The 22,203-nt window shown below is 53.0% G+C and overlaps 1 protein-coding gene across 4 annotated transcripts in view; it reads right to left on the reverse strand.

Annotated features, from left to right (window-relative positions):
* The window catches only part of SEPTIN9 (septin 9), a 135,684-nt gene that overhangs the window by 80,964 nt on the left and 32,517 nt on the right, over positions 1-22,203 (reverse strand). The window contains exon 1 of one of the 4 annotated variants that reach the window (XM_085077897.1): positions 16,900-17,419. The exons of 2 other annotated variants lie outside the window; for them this stretch is intronic. In XM_085077897.1, coding sequence (XP_084934023.1) covers positions 16,900-16,921 — 22 coding nt within the window. In that variant the 5' untranslated portion in view covers positions 16,922-17,419. Of the gene's footprint in view, positions 1-16,454; positions 16,495-16,899; positions 17,420-22,203 lie in introns of those variants that run through there. One more of the 4 variants, XM_085077895.1, reaches the window with a different exon arrangement.

Here is a 22,203-nt window from a genome sequence, read left to right on the forward strand (position 1 = left end):
GAATTAAGCTTCAGCCTTTCTCGTTCAGCAGGGACTGGCAGTGTCTATAAACTCAGGGGATGTTGTTATTCCCAGACAAGTAATCACAGAGAGACCAACACAGCCAGGTTTACCTTAACACAAGGGAATAAAATGACAGACTTGAGCCTTGTCCTTGAATACCTTCCTTCTCCCACACCTCCAGAAGAAAACCACTGCACCACAGAACCTCCAGTTTCGTTGGTTTAACAACCAGGCAACATTCCTGAAAGTCAAATAAAACTGCCCAGTGCTGGGGCCCTGGGGAGCACTGTGCTGCAGAAACCTGTGCCTTGGCATATCAGCAGCACCCTGCAGCAAGGAGGACCTAAATCACTACACAGGCACTGTGTCCACCAGCTCCAGCCACAGGTGGCACAGCCCAACCGAGGCCATCCCATCTGCAGCTCTGCTCCACTTCAGGAGGTGCTTTCCAAACAAACCTTCTCCACAGCGCTTGCTTGGAGCTTGGGAGAGCTTTTCCTGCCAGCTGGAGGCCGGACAGCAATCCCTGCACTGCAGAGAAGTGCTGAGAGCCCAGAGCAGCTCGGAGCCAGCGATGGTGACCCTTGGCAGCAGCAGGGCTGGGCTGTCCCCGTCGTCACCATGTCACCATCCCCTGCACAGCCCAGGCGCTCAGAGAGGTCTGTCAGAGGATGCTCTCGTGCAGCTCTGGTGAGCCAGGCCTCGTGGAAGCAGCCAGAGGCCAATTTGCACATAAACAGCCAATTAGTTGGAGAGAGAGATGCCCACTTGGTCTCTTGCCAGTCTGGAGACAGATTTAAGACATGCGGGAATTCAATCTCCGGTCCAGATATCACTGTGGCCAAGCAGGCCACCTCCTCTACTGGCCTCTGGGAGAGCCTCTGGCAGCACAATAAAAGGAGTATTTAGCAAAACTACAGACTCGCTTGAAAAAACTGGAGGCCGATGAGGCCTTTTGCAGCCAAGCTTCATCTAAACACATTGATAATGCTGTTAGCATGGGGCTGGGATGAGCAGGGCTGCATGGAAACAGCAGGGCTCTCTGTCTGCCCCAAGAAAGCTCCTTTCTTGCCATGCACATGTTTAATCCACGATCTGCATCTGCTGCCAGCCACAGGCATACCAAAACCTGCTCACCTCATCTGTCTTCTGTACATCCAAGGATTTGAGCGAGGCAGGAGTGCAGGCAGGGCTTTCTCACAAACCTGCTCTGGGCTGTGCTGTCCTGCTCTGCAGTGAAACCTCCACCCTGTGCTCACCAAACACCTTCCTCAGAGTTTAACACACAGGTGGAGGCCAGAGGTGTGCAGCAGCCTCACCCTCATGTCAGAGGTGGGGAAAACCTTCTGTATCTGCAGCTTTGATGAGGTTCATCTCAAACAAACTCTGAGACAAGAAGACTCATCTCTGCTCTGTGTCATGGAATCACAGACTGGCTGGGGTTGGAGTGGACTTTAAATGCCATCTAGTCCAACCCTCTGCAACAAGCAGGCTGATCTTTGACTAGATAATTGCCCAGAGACCTGTGCAGCATACCCAGGGGACACATCTGAGCCCTGCTGCCCCTCAGGGCAGAGAGCCTGGGGGACAATCTAGCACCAAAACTCAATGTCACCTCTTGCTCACAGAGCCCCTGCTGCTCCATGTCCCTTCTGCACCTCTCAGAGAGGGAATGTCACAGCCCTGAGGACAGGAACAGCCTCACCAACCTCACCAGCAACAGGATCAGAGCATCCTCGATCTGCTGAGGACAGCATCAGGCTTGGGGCACTTGGATTCACCTTTGGTCACGTTGGTGCAGTCCCAGAATAAACCTACATGCCCATCCCTGGCAGATCTGCCTTGATTTGGCTGTCACTCTGATTTGTGTCGCTCAGCAGCTTTGCTGATGGCTTCAGAAAACACAGGTTAGTGCAGCTCCTGCTCCCTGAGCTCAGCCAAGCATGCACTGCCTGCAGTCACCTCCCAGCTGCAGGGGACAGAGGCACCAAACTCTCATCCTGACACAGGGGGAGACAACGGCAGCACGAGTCAAACTCCTGGAAATGCACTCGTGAAGACACTTCAGCTCAGAGCAGCAGCTCTTCTCCCTGAGCTCCTGCTGCCACCCCACATCACTCACACCTGCTGAGCAGCTACAACCTGCCATGGCTCCAGAGTCATCCCTGTGTCACCATCAGCATTTCATTAAAGTTGTGGAGCAAGCACACCAGGCACAAGGAATACTCATACCACCTTCCCCAGCGATGAACTGGGGTCCTGGCACAGCAAAGCAAAGCTCTGCAAAGCACAAAAGCGTGGGAGTTGAACAAGGATCAGTATTATCCACTAAACCACAGGATGAGCCTTGCAGGAACTGGCAGGCTGGATTGTTTCCAGTTGCTAAAGAAGGCAAGTAGTCCATCCCAGTGCTCTCGTGCCAGATGTGTGGATCATCTAAAGAATTGAGGATGTGAAGGCACCCCGTGCCCATCCTGAGAACCAGGCAGAGTCCCTCACACCCCCCAGCAATGCCTGTTACTCAGAGGCAGACTGGCACTCTCAAACAATTCTCTATATTTCCCTGAATTAGGCATTAAAAAAGCATTTTGGAGACAATGGTTTCCTTCTAGGTCTCGCAGGCTGATAGAAGAGCTGGCAAAACTCAAGGAAGGCTGTCAAAGGAATAAAGCAAAATAAACCCCTAACCTTAGAAGGAAACAGGCACAGCCTCTGACAAAGGAATAAAGTAAAATAAACCCCTCATCTTATAAGGAATCAGCCACAGCCTCTCCACACTGCGGCACAGCCAGGGCTTTGCCTGGGAAGGGCTGACTGGAGTTCATGTTATGTGACAAAAGGATGGTTACTGGGGATGAACTGGGCATCTTCCAGGGAGAAACATCCCAAGCCACAGTTCTAGGTGTTCCACACTGCCTGGAGCTTCCACAAAAGTTTCCCACTCCAAAGACAAGGACCTCTTTGCATCTTGTCACCACTCTTGATCTTCTACATGCCAATAACTCTGTCTTTAACCACATCCAAAGACAGACTGGATGTCTGTATCTTTCTTCCATCACAAGGGCTCCCCCAGCCCATACCAGTCACACAGGGATGGATTTCCAGCCCCAGCAGGTTTTCAGCATTTCCAGGATGCCCTTGGCCTGTGTTTCCCTTCAGTGCTTCTCCTGAGGGAGCTGTGCACTGGAAGATCCCATAGGAACAACCATCAAGCTGCCCAGAACCCAGTTTTGAGGGCAACAAAATCTCCCAGCCTGGCACAGAAAGGGCCCCACTGTGTGTTAACTATGCCTTTGCTTCCTTTGCCTCTGAGCCTCACACCCAGAGCTGGGAGCTCCTTGCAGCCAAGCCCAATCACTGTGAGTTGTCTCAGCTCAGGAGCCAAGAAAACCCCTGTGGATTACAGCCTGTTGCTGCATTCGTTGTCAGAAGAGCACAGAGTGTCAGAAATCACTCAAAGGGCCAGGCCCTGTCACATATGATCCAGATTTATTGCTACTCTCCCTCCCCGGGGGATGTGGAAACCTCAGAGTGGCCTGGCTTCGGGGCAAGCCCATGAACTGCAGCTCCTCAAAGCCCAAGTCCTGCTGCTCCATTTTCCCACTCCACCCAGCCCCAGGAGCTCCCAGAGGTGTGGCATCCTCCTTTGCCTGCCAGTTCGGAGATAAACCTCCACTCCTACGCCTTCCTCGGGAGAAAAACCTGATTGTGGTGGAGAGGGAGTGCAGCATCCCGAGCTGATGGAAAGTCACCTCTGCAAGAGGGCACTGGGAAGGCACAAGGAGGTGACAGACCCAGGTGGAGCCACACAGGTGAGTCCAAACTCCTGAGGATGACCCTGCTGGCCTCTCTCTGAGTGTGGATCAGCTCCCAACATCTGGAGCAGCAGCAGGCACTGGGATGGCCCAGAGCCACCTCACACACCTCACAGCTGGATCCTGATGGCCTTGCTCTGCCTGAGGTGCTTCCCATCCCATCCCATCCCATCCCATCCCATCCCATCCCATCCCATCCCATCCCATCCCATCCCATCCCATCCCATCCCATCCCATCCTCACAGAGCTGCCAAAGCTTCTGGGGCAGCTCTGCCTCCTGCAAGGGACTGTCAGCAATGTGCAGATTGCATGTCCCAGCCTCAGGGATAAAAGAAGGATGTTTATGTAACCCCAGGAAAACGCCAAGCGCGGCAGGATTGCCAGGGAATACGCGTTCAGCTGCGAGAGCTGGTGGAGCTCTGAGAGCCACGTCAGCTGAGGATCTCTGCCCTTAGCTCTTCATAATAAAAGGGCAACTTCCTATCTAATGGAAAAGAGCAAAGTCCTCGCAATGCAAGATGTTCTTGTTCCCAGCAGATGCAGCTGATGAGCACAGTATTAAATCCAAGTGGCCACTTCCAGCGCTTCCTGAGAGAGACCAGCTCCCCACAGAGCCAATTCTGCAGCTCTGCTGGAAAACACCACTTTTGTTCATTGCTGTTGGTTTCTCTTTATTTTTTTTAAAAGCAGTGCTTCTCCAAGCCAGGAAGAGGACTGAAAGCCAGCCTGGCTTTATTGCTTAAGTCAGTGAGCAGGCTATGAAGGGAATGTTTTTGATGGGTTATTTTGATGATGGATCTGACATATCTGCTTTAAGAAAAGAATAAAAAGGAAATCTCATTCGTGAGCAGCAGTCTGCCTTGGAAAGCAGCTTTACAAATATTGGCAGCTCCCGATGTTAATTAACTTTCCTAACAATGAGGAAAGAGCTAAAAGCATCCAAAAGGCAATGAAGAGCAAGTCAGCGACCTGGGAGTCAAGATCTAAAGGAACTGGAGGGAAAAGTAACAGTTTCTGGGAACTGAGGACCTTGGACAGGCAGAGGTGGGAACAGCAGAAGTTCCTGGGTTTTGGATGGAGGTGATGCCTCCACACCTCATGCCTCATCTTAGCCATCCTCATACAGATTACCACACTCCACACATCCCCAGACACTGCTGACCTGCACAGTTCAAGGCAATTCCCATTTAATATTTAAGCAGAGAAGGAAGCATGAGAGACAGTTCAATTAACTCAAACAGCCTCTCCCTGATGGCCAGAAGCAATTAGGGAACAGCCCTGCTTCTGCTGGTCCTTCCCAGCTGCACAAAGATTGTGCATCAGCTTCTAAAAGGATGCAGGGATTATTGGAGCTGGGAGAAGGAGCAACCTGAATTTCAACTCAAAACACAACAGGAACTTCTGCTAAAGTTCAGGCCACCTCTGCCCCCTGAAGCTATCCTTGGGTTCACACCACATTTGAAGCCAGCAGCAGTGGAACTGATGGGAAAAGCTTCCACTTCGGATGTACTCATATGTCAACAGCTACAACTCTGTACTTCATGGGAAAAGCTGTCAGCAGAATGTCCTGAGCCCAGCCAAGGTGCCTTTGAACGGAACATCTGACACAGAACCGGATTTCCCAGGATTTATGTTGTGCAATTTTTTGCTGCTGCCAGGGCACAGAGGGGTTCCCACCAGAAACAGCCACCAAAACAACCTGCAGCCTTGTACAAGATGGATTTGTCAAAGAAAAGGAGTAGATGCTTGGGTTTGATGGATAATTAGTGCTGTAGGTAGAAAAATGGAGGTAGAAAAATGGAGGTCAAGGTAGAAAAATGGAGGTCGTGCTGTTGGCCTGTTGCTTGGATTCACATCATTCTGTGAGCAGCAAAATAAACCTTTTCTTGTTATCACAGAATGGTTTGGGTCCCTAAAGGGACCCTAAAGGACCCTAAAGCTCATCCAGTTCCACCCCCTGCCATGGGCAGGGACACTTAGCACTATCCCAGGTTGCTCAAACTCCCATCCAGCCCAGCCCTGAACACTTCCAGGAATGGAGAACACACAGGGTCTGGAAGGAGCAAATCCTGGGTGACCAGACAAACCTGAGTTTTACCAGAGACAGAGCAGGGCCCAGGTCTCTGCTGGCCTGCACTGGGAAAGGCATGGAGCCAAGAGAGGGAGAGCTCAGGCTGTTCCCCCACCCTTGCTGCTCAAAGCCCTCCCAATACCCTTCCTGCCAGCTCTGATGCCCTTTTCTCCAAAATACCTTTTCTTCCCACAGGTCTGCAGCTCTTGTATCATCCCCCCAGCTCCCTCACAGCCCTTCAGCTGTGACAAAACCAGCTCTGCATCACCCACTGTCACACATCCCTTCCTCTACCCCTTGGTCCCCTGTGTGACTGCCTGGCACTTTCTTGCCTCTCTGCAGGGCAAGATAACATTTCCTCTCCAGCTGCAGACTAAGTGCCACTCTCTGAGCAGTGTTGAGATGAAGAGGGAGCTGTGGAGCTGTGACAGAGGTGAGCACAGGACACCAGAGGTGGGTCTTGACCAGTTTGGGGATTAACCATGAGATGCAGGCCAGTTTGAGCACCCAGCTGCTGCACAGGTGTGTCCACAGCAAGCCAAGACCAATGCCACCACACAGCTCTTGCTGTATCATTTTGGAGCAAGGAGCAGACACAATCCAAGCCACACACCCCCACCACTGCTCAGGGCACCACGTGAGAGTCAGCAACATCCTCCATGGTCTCACAGCACAGCCAGCACAACATCTGAGTGCACAGCCCAGTACCACCAGTACCACCAGTGACTGGAACAGCTCCTGAGACACCAGTGCCCACAGCTGCTGGAACAAACTGATGAGCAAAGGGGACAGACAGGACAACCTGCACTTTACCAGGCCTCTCCAGTGGGTGTCTCAAGGGCTGGAGAGGTACAGGACAGGATCCAGGAAGAGCCTTTCTGGATGGAAACACTGCCTCCAGCACTCGGCTCTGCTGCAGAGGGGAGCGGGGAGGGAAGGGTTTCCTGGTCCCTGGCCAACACTGCTGTTTATGGAGGATATGCCTTCCCCAGGGTGTGTTTCAGCTGAGAGCACGAGACACACAATTTCATAGCTCACTTTCCCTCTCCACCCACCGGGAACTTGTCATATTTTCTGGAAAAAATCCCCCCCTGAAACAACCAACAGCTCACCAACCTCGGTGGTTTCCAACCAGGCTCCCTTCCCTGAGGAGCAGCTGTCAATACAGAGATCCACCAGGGCTTTTTAGGCAGCTAAAGTCAGGTTTGACCAGTTCTCCACTTGAATGGAGCAAAAAATGCAAGAGAGGGGAGAAGAGGGAAATATTTTAGGTGCTGAAACCCTCTTCATGGCCCAACAGCTTATCTGCTCTCAAGGCTGCCTGTTTTGCCTCTATCTTGATAAAACTGAACATTTAAACATGAACCCTCTTGGTGAGCATTCCTGGGGTGGCAGCTCCAGCCTTGTCACTCCACAGAGCCAAGAGAAGCTGCAGGGAGAAGGAAAACAATGAAGCAAAACTGCTAAATGTTTCAGGGCTGGGGAGGGAGAACTGGGGGAAATAATATGCCCATACAGGATCATCCTCATTTCCAGGGGCAGAGAGGGCAAAGCTTGATGACTTCAGCAGAAAACAACAGGGCAAGGATGACCAGGTTTATGCACCCTTCCATCTCCCCAGGGAACAGAGGAGATCAGATGGTTCTTGAAGAGTGGGGCAGAGAAGGGACACAGCAGCAGTGCTGTAGCTGTGACCATTGCCCTGGCAGCACAAGCATCCCCCTGGAGGAAGTTCTGCCTGCCATGCCTGCAATGCCACTGGAGAATAAATCCCGTGTTCTTGCTCTTTGGCCCACACCCCCAGCAGAGACAGATCCAGCGAGAACAGCTCGTGTCTCCAGGCTGATGTGCAGCTACACCCCAGCCCCACATCCCAGATTAGCACCAGCCCTGCCCACACCCCGCAGGGAGCCTCAGCCCAGCCCTGCGTGGGGTGCTGACACATCCAAGGGTCAAATTCCCAGCTTTGTCATGACAAATCCCCCGCAGCTGCCGAGCAGAGGATCCTGAAGTGCCAAGGAAAAGCGGAAAGTATCTACCTCATTTTCCATCTAGGAAGTGAGAGCACACGTGTTAAAGGATTTACGTGAGGATGCAGAGCAGTTTAGTGGCAGGGCAGGAAGAGGACTCCAGCAGCCCTGCTTTAAAGTGCCACGAGATCATTCCCTCCCGCTGCTGCTTAAATCCTGACTCACTGGTAAATAAAAGCTGTGCCAAAAAGCAAATCTGTTCAGGAGAGGGGAACCCCGATGCTTTTAGAAGGGCACCCCAATGCTTTTAGCAACACAGTTATAAACACTGTCTGTTTTACTGAATAAAACCCCTCCCTACAAGCACATAAACCAGACTTTACTGTCCTCGGCTGTAGGACTCAGCAGTTATCTATTTTTTACAGCCGGACACAATCTTTCAGAGGTGAAATTCAAGCGGGCAGATAGCAGGTGAAGAGACATCCCTGGGACAGGGCAGGAGCGATGGAGGTGCGGGCAGGGGGAGGTGGGAAACAGGCTGGAGAAAGCATTGTGGGCAACCCCCGCAGCTCCGGGGGCTGGGCAGGGAACGTGGCAGTGCCCACCTCATCCTGACAGCCCCGGGGTGAGCGAGGGGCACCCACAACCCCAGAAGTCAGCTCCTCTGTTTCCCGCATCCCTGTCCGACACTCGGGACATCCACAGCCCCAAAATTCGCCCCCGCCGCTCCCCGCATCCCTGTCCCTCACTCGTGCCCGCTGTCCCCCGAGCTGTCGCCCCCGCCTGGCCCGTGGCACCTCTCTCCCAGCCCCGGAGCATCCCTGGGGATGGCGATGAGTCAGCGGCAGTGACAGACTCGTGAGTCAAAGGGATGACGACCGGAGCCTCCGGGGATGCTGACATCCGCCCTGCGCCCGCTGGAAACCAGCGGCCGGGCTTGCTGGGATCCGGATGTGAAGGGCAGGGTGACCCCACAGGGGTCAGCTCAGGGATCTCAGCCACGCTGTTCCAGCAGGTACAGATTGCCTAGAGGTGCCCAGGTGGGTAGTGAAGCCAACCAAGGTGTTTCTTGTGCAAGATTCCACCCTCCCCGTAGGCGTTAAGAAAGCAGCAAGGATTTTCTGGATGTTCTTTACAGGTTGTAGGTTTGCAAAGGTCAGCTGAAGCAGCTAAAAAAAGCCTCTTTGCCGCCCTTTACACATGGTGTAGTCAAGGAAACAGGTCTCCGGACTGGAAAACGGGAGATCTGAGGCTGATGTCTTGTGCAGCCCCCGGCAATTGACTCTTTACAAGTCACCTTGTGGAGCCATTACAATGTCTCTGTAAAAGTCGTCAGGACTATTGCCTCCAGCTACACTCACAGCAGTCATCACCTAAAGCTTCTGACCAGAGCCGGGGTCCCTGCAGCCCTGTCACAGCACGGACAGTGACAGAGACCCACACTGAACACCCGTGGGCAGGACAGCAGTGCCATGAGCCTCCCAAGCCTTCATTCCCCCCAGGCCAGGCTGTGGGTACCAGCAGCACAATGCTCTGTATTTCCAGCACCACTTAGAGGAGAAGATCTGGAAAACTCTTTGCTTGTAGCCTGGGCAGAACCAGGGAGCAGCAGGGATAAAAGCTCATGGGCCAGGCAGCAGCAGGAGCTCCCCAGGAAGGTGCAGGGATTCACACCCTCACACAGGACCCTGCTGATCCCCTAATCTCAAACAGGGACTGCCCAAAACTAAAGTCCAAGCCAGCATCTCAGAGATTCTGAACCAGAGGGAGTCCATGATGTGCTGCAGCTCATCCAAAGTCAGCAGCACAGGGACAAAATCCCAGCCCCAGGCACCAAAACCAGCCTCACCCACACCAATAAGTGTCTGCCCAACACAGTCTGTTTTCATTCCTTCTTTTTTTTCTCCCAGGTAAAACAGAAACAGGCCCTGGACAAAAATCCTGGGTTCAAATCCTGATCCAAGCTACCCAACCTGCAGCTTCACACCACTCAGGAGCTGCTTTTCAGCTTCCCAGGTGTCCTTCAAAACAAGCATTCCTGCCAGCTGAGGATTTTAACTCTCCCTTTGTCCCCTCACACCACCAGGATGGACTCAAACCCACATCACCCTTGAGTGAGGAGCTGCTCAGCCAACATGGGTCATTCCATCCTGAGTGTGCTGGGCAGGTTTGGTGCTCCCTGGCATTGTCAGGGTTTAGGCACCCAGAAAACACCCAGAAAACACACAGAAAACACCCAGCACCCACCAAGCACATGCCCCTGCCCCCCAAACCCCCCAGGTCAGCCTCTGTCCCCATCAGCAAGGCCTCTGACACCAAGGCCCTGCCATTACCATAACTAGGACAAGGAAGCATAAAACCCTGGAAAGAAAAAGCATCTGAAACTAATAAAGAACCCACATCCTGCAGCCTTGGGAAGGAAGGGAGAAAGTGCAACATGCAGGCAGGCAGTGCCAGCTGGCAGGGATTGAGCTGCCAGCAAGGGGCTGCTGCTGGCATCAACTGATGCTGGCCCAGGTTGGGAAGCTATGGAGGCAGAACCCAGCTCTGGGGGAATCAGGGAGAGTAATTTCAGAATATATGGACCAATTCCTTCATTAGCAGCCACACCAGGGAGTGCCCACACTTCTGTGCCTTGACCCAATGGGATTCTGAAAAAAAATCAGACAGCAAAAGCACCAAATTACGAGTATTTGTCTGCTCCAATGTGCCAGAGACCAAACTTGGGCTGTCCTGATAATATGGTTTAATTTTCCAGACCAGGCAGGCAGTAGTGAAATGCAAACCCACCATTATTTCCACAGCCTCAGGTTACATCATGGTCAAAGCTGCAACCTGGAGATGCTGCAGAGCTAATGGCAGGATCCCCCTCATCCTGCATCCAAGAAATCACACTCATCCCCTGCCAAAGTGACTTCACTGAAAACCAGAATTTGCTTCAACAGCAACTACTTCAGTTTATAAGGTACCTGGTAATGATGTAATCACAAAATTAATGCAGACCTGTTTATGCAGCACTGACTTCATATGGAAAAAAAAGAAATCTTCATTTTGAGACAAGAAAGATGTTTTTTACAGGGAGAACAATCAATCACTGGAACAAGCTCCCCAGGGACATGGTAGAGTCCCTGTTGCTAGAGGTTTTCAGGATGTAATTGAGCACTGTGTTACATAATCTCATTTAGGCTCCCTTTCCCACAAAAGGCTGGACCAGGTGATCTTTTGGTGTTCTTTCCAACCTGGGCTGTCATTCCATGAAAAAATACACTCTCAGATTTACTGTGTGATTATTTGCTTGTAAAACTAATGCATTTTATTCACCTGTAAACCCCTGCCCATTCTCCCCCAAGCCACAATCCAGAGCTGTTTATAAGTCTCTAACAACACTCTTGGCATCAGCAACCCAAAACTCTGTTAAACCTTGCACTGAAGGGCTATTTCACTTCACCTGCACTCAAACAGCAGCTCCATCCAGCAGCACGGACTCACAGCTGTCCTGTGGCAGGAAAAGAGCACCTGGGCACAGGATAAATCAATGTGATAAATCAATGTACCCAATGTACAATGCACCCAGTTTGAAGGGCTGGAGGAGAGAGGGTCATGTCCTGCTCAGCCACAGGGAAATAAAATTTTCAGTGTTGCTGATTCAGAAGGGAGAAGCTGCCCATGCAAACAGACACTGCTGGGAAGAAGCACTGGGTACAGCTCAAGAAACTTCTCTGAAATTTTCCATGGATATTGGTTAAGCACATACATAAAGGATGCTGTCTCCATCAGCTGTCCAGAGCAGCCACCAAGCACCAGTAGCCCACATGGAACAGCTTCAGATCCACTCACAGCCCTGTTTTGGAGACTCCTGGCTCCCCTCACTGCAGGGTCAGAACAGCTCTGAGTTCCCAGCTGCACTTCTGCAACTCCCTCACCCACAGGGAGCTTCAGCACAGAGACCCAGACACCAGATCCTCACCCAAAACCAAAGGGGAACGGGAGCACAAACACCTTTTCCCAAGGACTTACAGAGCATCTGAGGCAGAACCAGGAATTTCCCCCACATTTTCTCAGGTACAAGCCTGCTCCTAACGTGGGATTTGCTGCCCAGCTGATGCCACAGAGCCCTGAGCCCAGTGCAGCACTCCCAGCACGAGGCATCCACTGCTCTCTAACAAATCCCTCTGTCCATGAGTTACAGCTGCAAGTGCTGCACGGAAAAGCCAACAGGACACAGATATTGTGCTTCTGAGATCATTAAGGCAACACAAGACATGTGTTGACCCAGACATACTTCCCTCACTACGTACTTGCTTCTACTCAGCATTATGGTATGCTGGACCTTGGAAGAGCCCTGACTCGCATGAGAAATGTCCTCCCTCACCCCAGCAGCATGGGAATCACTTTGCTGGGAGGCTCAGAGTCATCCAGCAGAGTAAAAAAAGAGTAAAGGAGTCCTGGCCCCAGGGTTGGCCGAGTTCAGCAGAATGATACCGAGGAGTGTTACCTGTGCTGTCAGGCCAGAGATGAGTTGTGCCCCACAGAGGGAGCATATTTAACAGAGATGAGCAGGATTTCCAGCAGATTTAAGAGCAGACATCAGGAAATGGATAATGCTTCATACCTTGACATGTCCCAGACAAATGGGGGAATGTGTCCGCTGGCCAGGCGGGAGCAGGGAGCCAAAGGGGCTGGGAGCAGCACAGAGCACTCTGCAGACACAGAGCCTGCAGAGACAGCTCCAGAGCCTCCAAAAACCCAAAATCCTTCCCTGAGAGACCTTCTGCTCACTGAGCTAAAACCTGCAGCCACAACAGGTTGCTACAGAACACACAGGGTGAAGGTAAACGCTTCAGCGAGAAACTTGGCAGGAAAAAGGTGGTTTTTACAGGGCATCAGAGACTGCAGCCAGACACAGGGGTCAGCACCAGGCAGGGACACGAGCAGTGGGACACTGACAGCAGGAGGGAGGGCTAAGGACAGACAGGAAGATGTCCCTGAGTGCCAGGGCTGGGTGAATGCAGTGGGATCTGACAGGAGCTGGAATGGTGTGAATGCACAGTCTGGTGTCCCACGTGTGATGTGCTGCAAGCCAGAGAAAAAGGGAAATGTCTGGCAAATAAGGTGTATGGCTGTGAGAAGACCACTAAAAACACACATCAGACTTATATCTGCCACTTCCTAGCAGTAACAGGGACAGCAGGAAACCTGAGACAGGAAAGACAGCTAAAGTCATCAGAATTAACTTCAACCCCTCTGCCCTGACATACACCTTTGGAAGATTAACTTTTATTTAAAAAAAATGAAGAAACAAGTATATCCCCTCACACCTCCAGCAATCCCATGCAGCACCCCTGCTTGCCTTTCCTCTTTCTCACTCCAGGCATGTGATGCTTCACAAGGAGACCCTGAGGACACTGAAGATGTTCTGTCACATCTGCACAACCCCTGCAAACCCCACACTGCAAACAGGGGCTGTGTCCCTGCTGCTCAGGATGATGGATAAAACCATGTGAAACTAACAACATTACACATAAACATACCCACAGTGCATGTAACTGAAAGATTAAGCAAACAGCAATGGGTTAATGAAGTTAATCTTCTTTCTCTGCACCTACAGCCCCCAAGCCTGGCTCTGCCTGACACATGCCACTCACTGCACTCAGGTGTTATAATCACTTATTCATCCTCATCTGTTAACTCTTAAAATGAGTTTTCCCAGTGCAATTTCAAAGGTGACATGAATAATTTCACTGGGAGACCAGACCTCCTTTCACCCCCACCATCACAGGAACCAAACCCCCTCTGCTCAGGGAGCTGCAGATCCTTCCTTCTGTTTTGAGAAGAGGCAGGAGGCCCCGCGGCATTAACAATTACAGCTTTGTAGAGAGATCCGAGCCAGTCAAAAGGCACCAGCCGCTAGGGAAAGACAGGAGAGCCATCTCCAGGCCACTGTCACCAGCGCAACCTGGCACCGAGGGACAAGGGGCAGCCTGAGGAGAGGAGCAGCCCAGAGCACATCTCCCAGCCCCAAAACCAGGGCAGAGGCATGCCTGGAAACAAATCCATTTAGAGCTAATACTTTTCATGCTTTCATAGCTTTCAGAAATGTGTGAGCAATGAGTTAACTGGATTAGAAGAGACAAACAGGTTCTGTGAGATTGTGTTTCTTCTGCCAGCACCTACAGGCACCACCTGAGCCTGGCACCTTGTGACAGAGCAGGGAGCCCCTCGCTGCCCCACAGCTGCCAGGGAAGCAGGCACAGACCTACAGCCTCACCCTACACCTTCCCTGAAGCACGAGGTGTCTGTCACCCCCTGGGATGGCAGCCTGGGTCAGGGACACGGCTCTGGGAAGGAAGGCTGAGCTCTCCCTGGGCAGAGGACATCCCAGAGGACACGGCCAGCTCCAGCAGCTGTGGGAAAACAGACCTCAAAGAAGAGGCCAGGCCCAGTTCCCACCCGCCCTGGAGTGCCCTCAGCCCGTCCAGCAGCCCCACACTGGGCTCAGGAGTCAGCCCTTCCCACCCACAGCCCAGGATTAATTAAAAGCATGTTTAGGGCCAGAGCAGTGCCTGTGGCCCCCAGCATGGCACAGATCTGCTTTCATCCGAGTCATCTCTCAGTTAGTCACCAAAGCAGGGCCCAGCTGTCCTGCTGGCTGTGCCTGAGCTCTGCTCCCTGCTCCTGTCCACCACCAGAGTGGCAGTGCCAGGGCCCTGTGGGACCCTCAGAGCACATCAGCAGGAGCAGGGGGAGCAGAGCAGCTCTCCCTGTGCATCCACACTGTGCCATGCATCTGGGAGTCAGCAGCACAGCCTGGTGATAGCAGAATCACAGAACCGCTTAGGTTGGAAAAGACATCTAAAATCATCGATTTCAACCATTAATTGTAACTTCTGTGCCCAGAATCTCTTCAAGAACAGTTTTCCTACACAAGGTTTATCATTCCCTCCACAGCCCCAGCTGAGCAGCTTTCCCTGCCTGTGATGACCCCTTCAAGCAGGGACCTGTGGAGCAGACCCATCTATTTCCCCATCCCATATTTCATGCCAGACTCAAGCATCCCAAACACCACTAAGATGTTCTGCACATTTCCAAGCTCCCACACAGCATTTGGGTGAGGGCAGAGGGTTGTGTTCATCATCCTGGCAACCTCCTGAGGTGAATTCACACACCACACTGATGTACACCTGGCCCAGGTCACCAGGCACAGCCACGTGCCCTCCCTGCACCCCTGCCTGCAGCTCAGCCACACCTGAGCCACCCATGGAAGAGCTCAGTGAAACACATCTGCACTTGGGCATCATTTTGGAAATATCACCCCAGCTCCAGGGCATTAGCAAGAGCTCCTCCATCCCTGCACAAAAATGCTCTGGGGTCTTCCTGCCTGCAAGGATGACAGCCTGGGAGCAGTGACAGCCAGCCCTGCACCAGGGCTCTGTGCTACCTGCACAATCTGCAGCCTGAGGGCTCAGAGATCCCCACCCTTGGTGCTCCTTCAGAACACAAAGCCCTGGATCACATCACTGGGGAGTTCCCTTTCTCATCAGCAACCCTTTGCAGAGCCTCCCACCACCTCTGTGAGGAGGAAGGGGACCCAGGATGGGAACAAACCCCCTGTCACCCCCTTGTGTCCCCTGTGTCCCTGCCCAGTGGCACAGGCTCTCCAGCCCAAAGCCCCGGGCTGCTGAAGCACCCACCAAGCTCTGAGTTACAAGCAGCTGCCAGGAATGCTTTGAAGTGGCTCAGAGCAGAGGGGAAAGCACAGGCAAGAGAGATGGACAGAGGGATAAGGAGGTGCCAGGAGCACTCTGAACAGGCAGTGGGGAACAGAGGATGCTCCTTATCCAGGGGCTCTGGGTGCTCTCAGCACATCCCTGGATGGGCACAGTGAGTCTGGAACAGCCCAGCCGTGGGAGCAGCAGCTTTCCCTGGCCACAGCTTCGCTCCACCCTGGCTTGAGCGCTTCCTCTCATCCCTGTGGTTTCCCTCCCAGCGCCGATGCCCGGCAGCCGGCTGGGAACGCCCAGGAGAAGAGGCCTTGGGCCGGAGGAGGGTGAGCTGAGCCGGGCTGTGCCATGGCAGGGAGCAGGAACACCCACGGGAGCTGCCACTTTGGGCACAGACTGCCTTGCCCTCTCCCATCCTGGTCACCCTGCTCCTGCACACACAGGGAGACATGTCACCCCATGGGTGACACCACGCTGCCTGTCCCTGTCCCTGTCACTGTCCCTGTCCCCTGTCCCTGCTGCCACAGCCATCCCCGAGCAGCTCAAGGCAGCACCACAGCCCAGCAGCTCCACGGAGCCGGGAGCAGTTCTTGGAACCACTCAGACATGCACCACTGGGCGGGATTTGCGGGGAAACTGGGGAATTAAATGGAGTTATTCATTGCTCTGCCTGCCCCCCTCCAGCCTCCCCCCCAGGCAAGGTGAAGCCCTCCCCACTGCTCCAGCACAAAGCAGGGACAGGAAGAGAACAGGCAGCCAGCTCTGCCCAGCCAGGCAGGATGGGAGGGCAAAAACCCAGGGAAGATCCTTTGGCAAGCAGGAAAAGCTCCACCACAACACACACACACACGCACACGCACACCCAGGAGCCAACCTTCAGAGCAGAACCGCGTCTCCATGCCAAGAGCTCGGCTATTTTCCTCCCTCTCTCCCCGGCTCGCAGCTCTGAGCTAACAGGCTCAGCATTCATCCCCCCGCGCCGTGCGGCACATGGGAGCAGAGGGGGGGAGAGAGGGACTCAAATGAAATCCAGACCTAGAAAGCAGTTTCTTTTTCCCCCCTGCTTCCCCCCTTCGCCCTCCCCCCGGCTTCTGCTGGAATCACCGTCTGTCTCGAGGGCTCAGGAGTATGGGAAGGGAAAAAAAAAAAAAAAAGAAATGCAGAAGGGAAGCATTGGAAAAAAAAAAAAAGGAAATAAATAAAGGAATCGGCTGAAATCCACCCGGAGCGGGGCTGTTCCTCTTCTTAAAGTACAGAAGCTGCTGGAAAGGTAGGAGGGCAGGGGCAGAATATAACATATTAAAAGATCAATAGCCTACCTGAAATCCGGTCCCTCTCCATTACTACGGGATATATTTAGCATCCGCGTGTCACGGCCGTCCCTTTTTTCGGTGGCGTCCCCTTCTTTCCCCCACTCTCCCTCCCTCCTTGCCTTGCCTCCTCCTCCTCCTCTTCCAAAAAAAGCTCTTTGTCTGGTCTAATTTCTTCAATCTGTTGCAATCATGAATGCATCCAAATTACCACATTTCCATGTGCTGATCATATGTTTGTGCTCCAAACTGAAGTAGCTTTGTCTCTTTGAAATGAAAAAGGAGAGTAAGAGAGAAGGAGAAAGGAGGAAGAATGAAGAAAAAGGGGGTACATGACCCGAAAAAATCCTGTAAGTCCCTGAAATACTCCACCAGGCGCAGGAAAACTGGAAATCCCGAGTCCTCTGTAAAACTCTTAAAGCTACAGCATGCGAGTGTCCAGGGGAACGCTCCAGCCTCCACAGCTCCCTCTTAATATCCACCAGGAGATGCTTAAGGAACTTGGCTCCTCACAATAACAGAGCGAACAACTCATCCAGCGTCTCAAATCTCTCCCCACTTCCCCAGTCTTATTTTCCTGCTATTTCCTCTATCCCCTCCTCCTTCCTTGGCTCCAGCATTTTAAAAGAGCGCAGATCCTGCACGCTCCCCCCACTTCTGCCAGGTCTGAAGTTTCGATTCATGCATAAACTATTCGGCTGATGCAGGCTGACTTCATTCCAAGCACAGCATCACTGCGGGGCTGCTGCTGCTGCTACCAGGCGGGACCCGAGAGCGGCACATGTTCCCCGGTCCTGTGCAGCCCTGCGGGGGCTTCCCCGCCAGCCCTGGCACAGAACCCCCCTTCTCCCTCCTCCCCACGGCAAGGCAGAGAGCGGCAGGATTTCTGAGCCGGCCAGAGGCGACAGTCAAAGTCTCTGCCCCGGGCAGGAGCTCTCGGGCTTGTCCCCAGTGCGGCGGCGGAGCGAAGGTGGGATTTGAGAGCAGATTTGCCTCGCTGCGATGCCCCGGCAGGACACGGGGGAGCAGAGGGAGAGCAGCAGCCCTGCACAGCCTGTTCCCGATGCTCCTGTGCCCGGCTGGCATGGAGGGATGGGTGGCTGCAGAGATGGGCTGTCCCACACATGGAAACTTCCACTTGGCCACTGGCCCGGGCAGGCAGCGGGGACACAGCCTTAGCACCTCCGACAGGGGCTGCCCGCTGCCCAAACACCCGGCAGGACCCTCCCGAGCCATCCGACACTGATTCCTATCGCTAATCACCCAGCCAGATGCCAGGGCACTCCTGCATCCCCACAGCTGCCAAAGGAGCCACTCCATTCCCATCCCCAAGGCAGCAGGAAAGGCACAACTCCTCGGGCCAGCTGTGCTGACAGCACCTTGTGTCACCAGCACGGCCCAGGCGACACATTTTGCCCCAAAATGCTTACAAGTTCACATGGAAAAACCCGAGTGTGATGGCTGTGACACAGCCTGGTGCTGCTCTCATGCCATGGGCAGGAGGACAGGTTGTTGCCCAGCTGGATGAATAAACCTCCAAGGAACAACTCCAGGCATTACAGGCACTGCTGAAACCTCTGGACAGCCTGGGCCTGTGCTGTTGTTTTCCAGTGTTGAAGGTTTCTCCTGTTCAGCAGCTGATGCCATATCAGCATCCCTAAATCAGAGGGAGGAACACAGGCAGCACCCAGCTGTGGGGTCAGCCCAGGTGTGGGGTCAGCCCAACTATGGGGTCAGCCCAGCCTCCCCAGCCAGCAGCAACCCCTGCTCATCCCAGCAGGCAGCAGGGAGCTTCCTGGTGGCAGGCAGCCCCAGACACCCCAGTCCTTCAGAAAATTTCTCTCTATTCCCCAGGAGCTGGTGGGATGGCTCACAGCCCCAAGACAGCCCAGTCCTTCAGGAAGTTTCTCTCTAATCCCCAGCATGTCATTCCCTAGGCAGAAAAGTTTAGATTCCTGTTCATTCACTATTTGCTAGCAAAGCTCTGCATGCTCTTGCTGCCAGAGCCCAAGGCACTAAAGGGGACAATAAGCAATGTTTTCCCATTAACAGGCTCAAACCACATTTCCTGCCCGAGACCTCAAAGGTGCTGAACACAAAGCAAGGACACAGGGGAGCTGCACAGCCCCATGGAGCACAAACCCCACAGCAATGCCTCCACCAAGCAGCCTTATGGCCAAGCTCTGAGGCTGGAGAGGAAGGGAGAAACTTCAGGGAAGTACAGAGAAAGGAAGAAGGTGAATGGAAAGGAAGAAGGGATGGGGGCAGCAGGCATTTTAGCCTCCAGACTTTAACCCATCAAGCCCCAGGTGGGTTGGCAGGATAAAGTAAAGGCACTGTTCCTTGCAGGGCAGATCAGCAGGAGGCACTCAGGGAAGTGAATCCAAACTATAGTTAATGCAATTGAATTTGAAATGCACAAAACCTCCAGGTAGCTGCTCTCATTCAGACCTGAAGTACTCATGCAAATTTTAATGGATTCACTTTAAAGGTGCAGTCATGTGTCTCTGTTTGAAGCAGTGCTCACAAAGCACTAATAGGGAAATAATGGGATGCCTGTGTTTGAGGGAAAACTGGAAATTTTTCACCATGCTGGTGATGTCAACATCAGGATTTGCTCCCTCCAGAGCTGTGGCTCCAGTGACCCTCATGTTCCAGGGCTGGGGATCCCCCACTTCTCTTAGCTTTTGAGAAGCTCCTCACATGCCTGTTCAAATGGGTGTTCAGTGGTCTGTGCACTACACAAGTCTATTATAAAGACAATTTACATTCCATTTCCTAGTAGCACTGCTAAAGGGTGGGGGGAAGTCAAGCACACCCAGAGTTTAGGAAAGGGATGGAGAAGTCTATCCCCTGACCACGACTGCCTTCTTGGGGTTCAAACCCCCCCAGGGCTGACTTTTGGGAATGCCACAAGGAGAGGGAAGAGGCAGGAGCAACTTTAGGGAAACCACTACTATCTGCTGTAAAAATAACCCCAATTTCCATCTGCAAACGATGATCTGACACAAAGCAGGAGCCTCACTGTGCTGCCAGCCTGTGCTCACAGAGTGGCACAGGGATGCACACGCTTTCCCTCACAGCTTTGGACATTCCCATCAGTGCCAGGCAGCAGAAAGCACTGCCAGGTGCAGAGAGAGCAAGGAAGGAAATCACAAAAATGAAAGTCAAGCCAGCCCTGCTCCAGGCACACCTGTGCAAGGCTCACCCAGCAACACCCCAGCCCTCTGCCAAGCCAGAACCTGCTTGCTGTGCATGAACACACAGATAACAGGGACTGTGGCCATGGCACAGAGCCAGGGCAGCAGTGGGCAGCCAGGAGGGCCTTTAGGACAATTGACACTGTCACCAGCCACAGCAGTGGCCACTGTGGCACAGACACCTGCAGGTATCCAGGTAGATCTTAATTCCTTGCCTGTCTGCCTAGTTTTATGCTGGGATTATGTTCCTGGAGCATTTCACCTGCCAGAAGAGCTGTTTTCTTTCCTGCCTAGTTCAGTGCAGTCTCTCAGCCACAGCTGACCAACTCCTCCAGGGTTTTAACACATCAGCCAGGTGTCATCTCATAGCCCCAGCCCTGAGCTGGAGAGGGTGAATGCTGCAAGTCCATTCAGGGATCAGAGGTTCAGGAAGTATCCAGAACAGCCAAAGACCTCCAAGGTCTGGAGAGGCAGGAAAAATGGGGATTCAAGTGGTTCTTTCCCAAGCTGTCTCAGCTATCTGCAGCACTGGTGAGCTGGGAGAAGAGCACAGAGTGGGGACAGTGTGGCAAAGCAGAGCATTTCTAAAACAAATTATGTTTAGTGAAGCATTTTCACATGAGGAAATGCAGGTCCAAACTCAATCAAGGGTTACTCCATTATATTCCCTCTATGCCTTTTACCCCCAGGCTGGGCCCAGCCAGCAATGAGGGTATCTGAGCCTCCATGGATTATTTGCTCCAAGAACCTTTCATTTACATTTATATGAGCCTTGACAATGGGAAGAAAGAAAATGTTGGCTAAAACTGTCCTTTTCATTTGGGAAAAAAAAAATTTAAAACCAAACTGAGGAGATCCTCCTCTTTCCAAGGGAGAAACTCACCTCAATGCTGCTGCCCTGCTCTTTGCCAGGTGTTTCTTTGCCTCCTCACTCCATCCCCCTCTCCCAGCTGGGCAGACAAGGAGCTGCCCTGCCCTGGGCTGCAGCTCTCAGCTGCTCCACAAGTGCTGCCAAGCACTGTTTTGCCACTCCCTGGCTATTTCTTATGAAAACCTTTATTTGTTCAACACAGGGAATGCAGATCACTCAGATCCTCCTGAGTTACCAACTTTCCTAAGCCAGAAACCTTTCCCAGGACACAAAGCCCATCACCACCCGGAGCTGGGGTGGCAGTGGCAGCAGGGGATGGCTGTGACAGCAGCAGGACCTGTCCCCTCCTGCCCCAGTCCCACACAGCCCCCTGAGATGATGCCCACGGAGTTTATCTGTGATATCTTAAAGGACAGTCCCTGTTAGATCTCTCCTCCATGCTGGCTCTCTCCTCTCTGCCTGAAAGCCTCCAACTGCTGGAAATGCTTTGCTCCTCCCCAGGCTCTCTGCTCACTCTTTAACACTCCTGAGCTCAAGAACTAACAGCAGCTGGCAGTGCAGAGCAGAGGCGAGGCAGGACTGGGCACTCCTCACCCTCCTGGGAGAGCACAGGCACTTTCAGATAAATATTAACTCTTCCACAGTTCTCCACTGATGTTTTCCTTCCTGAACCCCTCCATCCCATTAGTCTTGCCCTCCTGACACTCCTTGAGAGCCCCAAACAGGGGGGTTGTGGTTGTTCCCTGGTGGGGGGAAGGCAGAGCTCCAAGGGGCACTGCTGAATTTGCTGCTCTACCCAGCTTTGGTGAGTCCCCAGCTGGGTCACTGTGTCCAGCTCTGGGGTCCCCAACATCAGAAGGACATGGACTTGCTGGAGTGAGTCCAGAGATCTCAAAGAGACTGGAAAGTCTGGAGCCCCTCTGCTCTGGAAACAGGCTGAGAGCTGGAGGAGTTCAACCTGGAGAAGGAAAAGACCTCTCCAGGGAGACCTTAGAGCCACTTCCAGTGCCTGAAGGAGCTCCAGGAGAGCTGGAGAGGGGCTTTGGACCAGGGCCTGCAGTGACAGGACAGAGGGAATGGATTCAAAGTGACAGAGGGCAGGGATTAGTTTAGATATCAGGAAGAAATTATTCCCTTTGAGTGTAGGGAGGCTCTGACACAGGCTGTCCAGAGAAGTCGTGGCTGCCCAATCCCTGGAAGCACTCCAGACCAGGTCTGATAGGCTTCAAGACCAGGATGGAT

This window comes from Lichenostomus cassidix, chromosome 18 (genome assembly GCF_008360975.1).
Source record: "Lichenostomus cassidix isolate B80296 chromosome 18, HeHo_3.0, whole genome shotgun sequence".
Classification (NCBI taxonomy): domain Eukaryota; kingdom Metazoa; phylum Chordata; class Aves; order Passeriformes; family Meliphagidae; genus Lichenostomus; species Lichenostomus cassidix.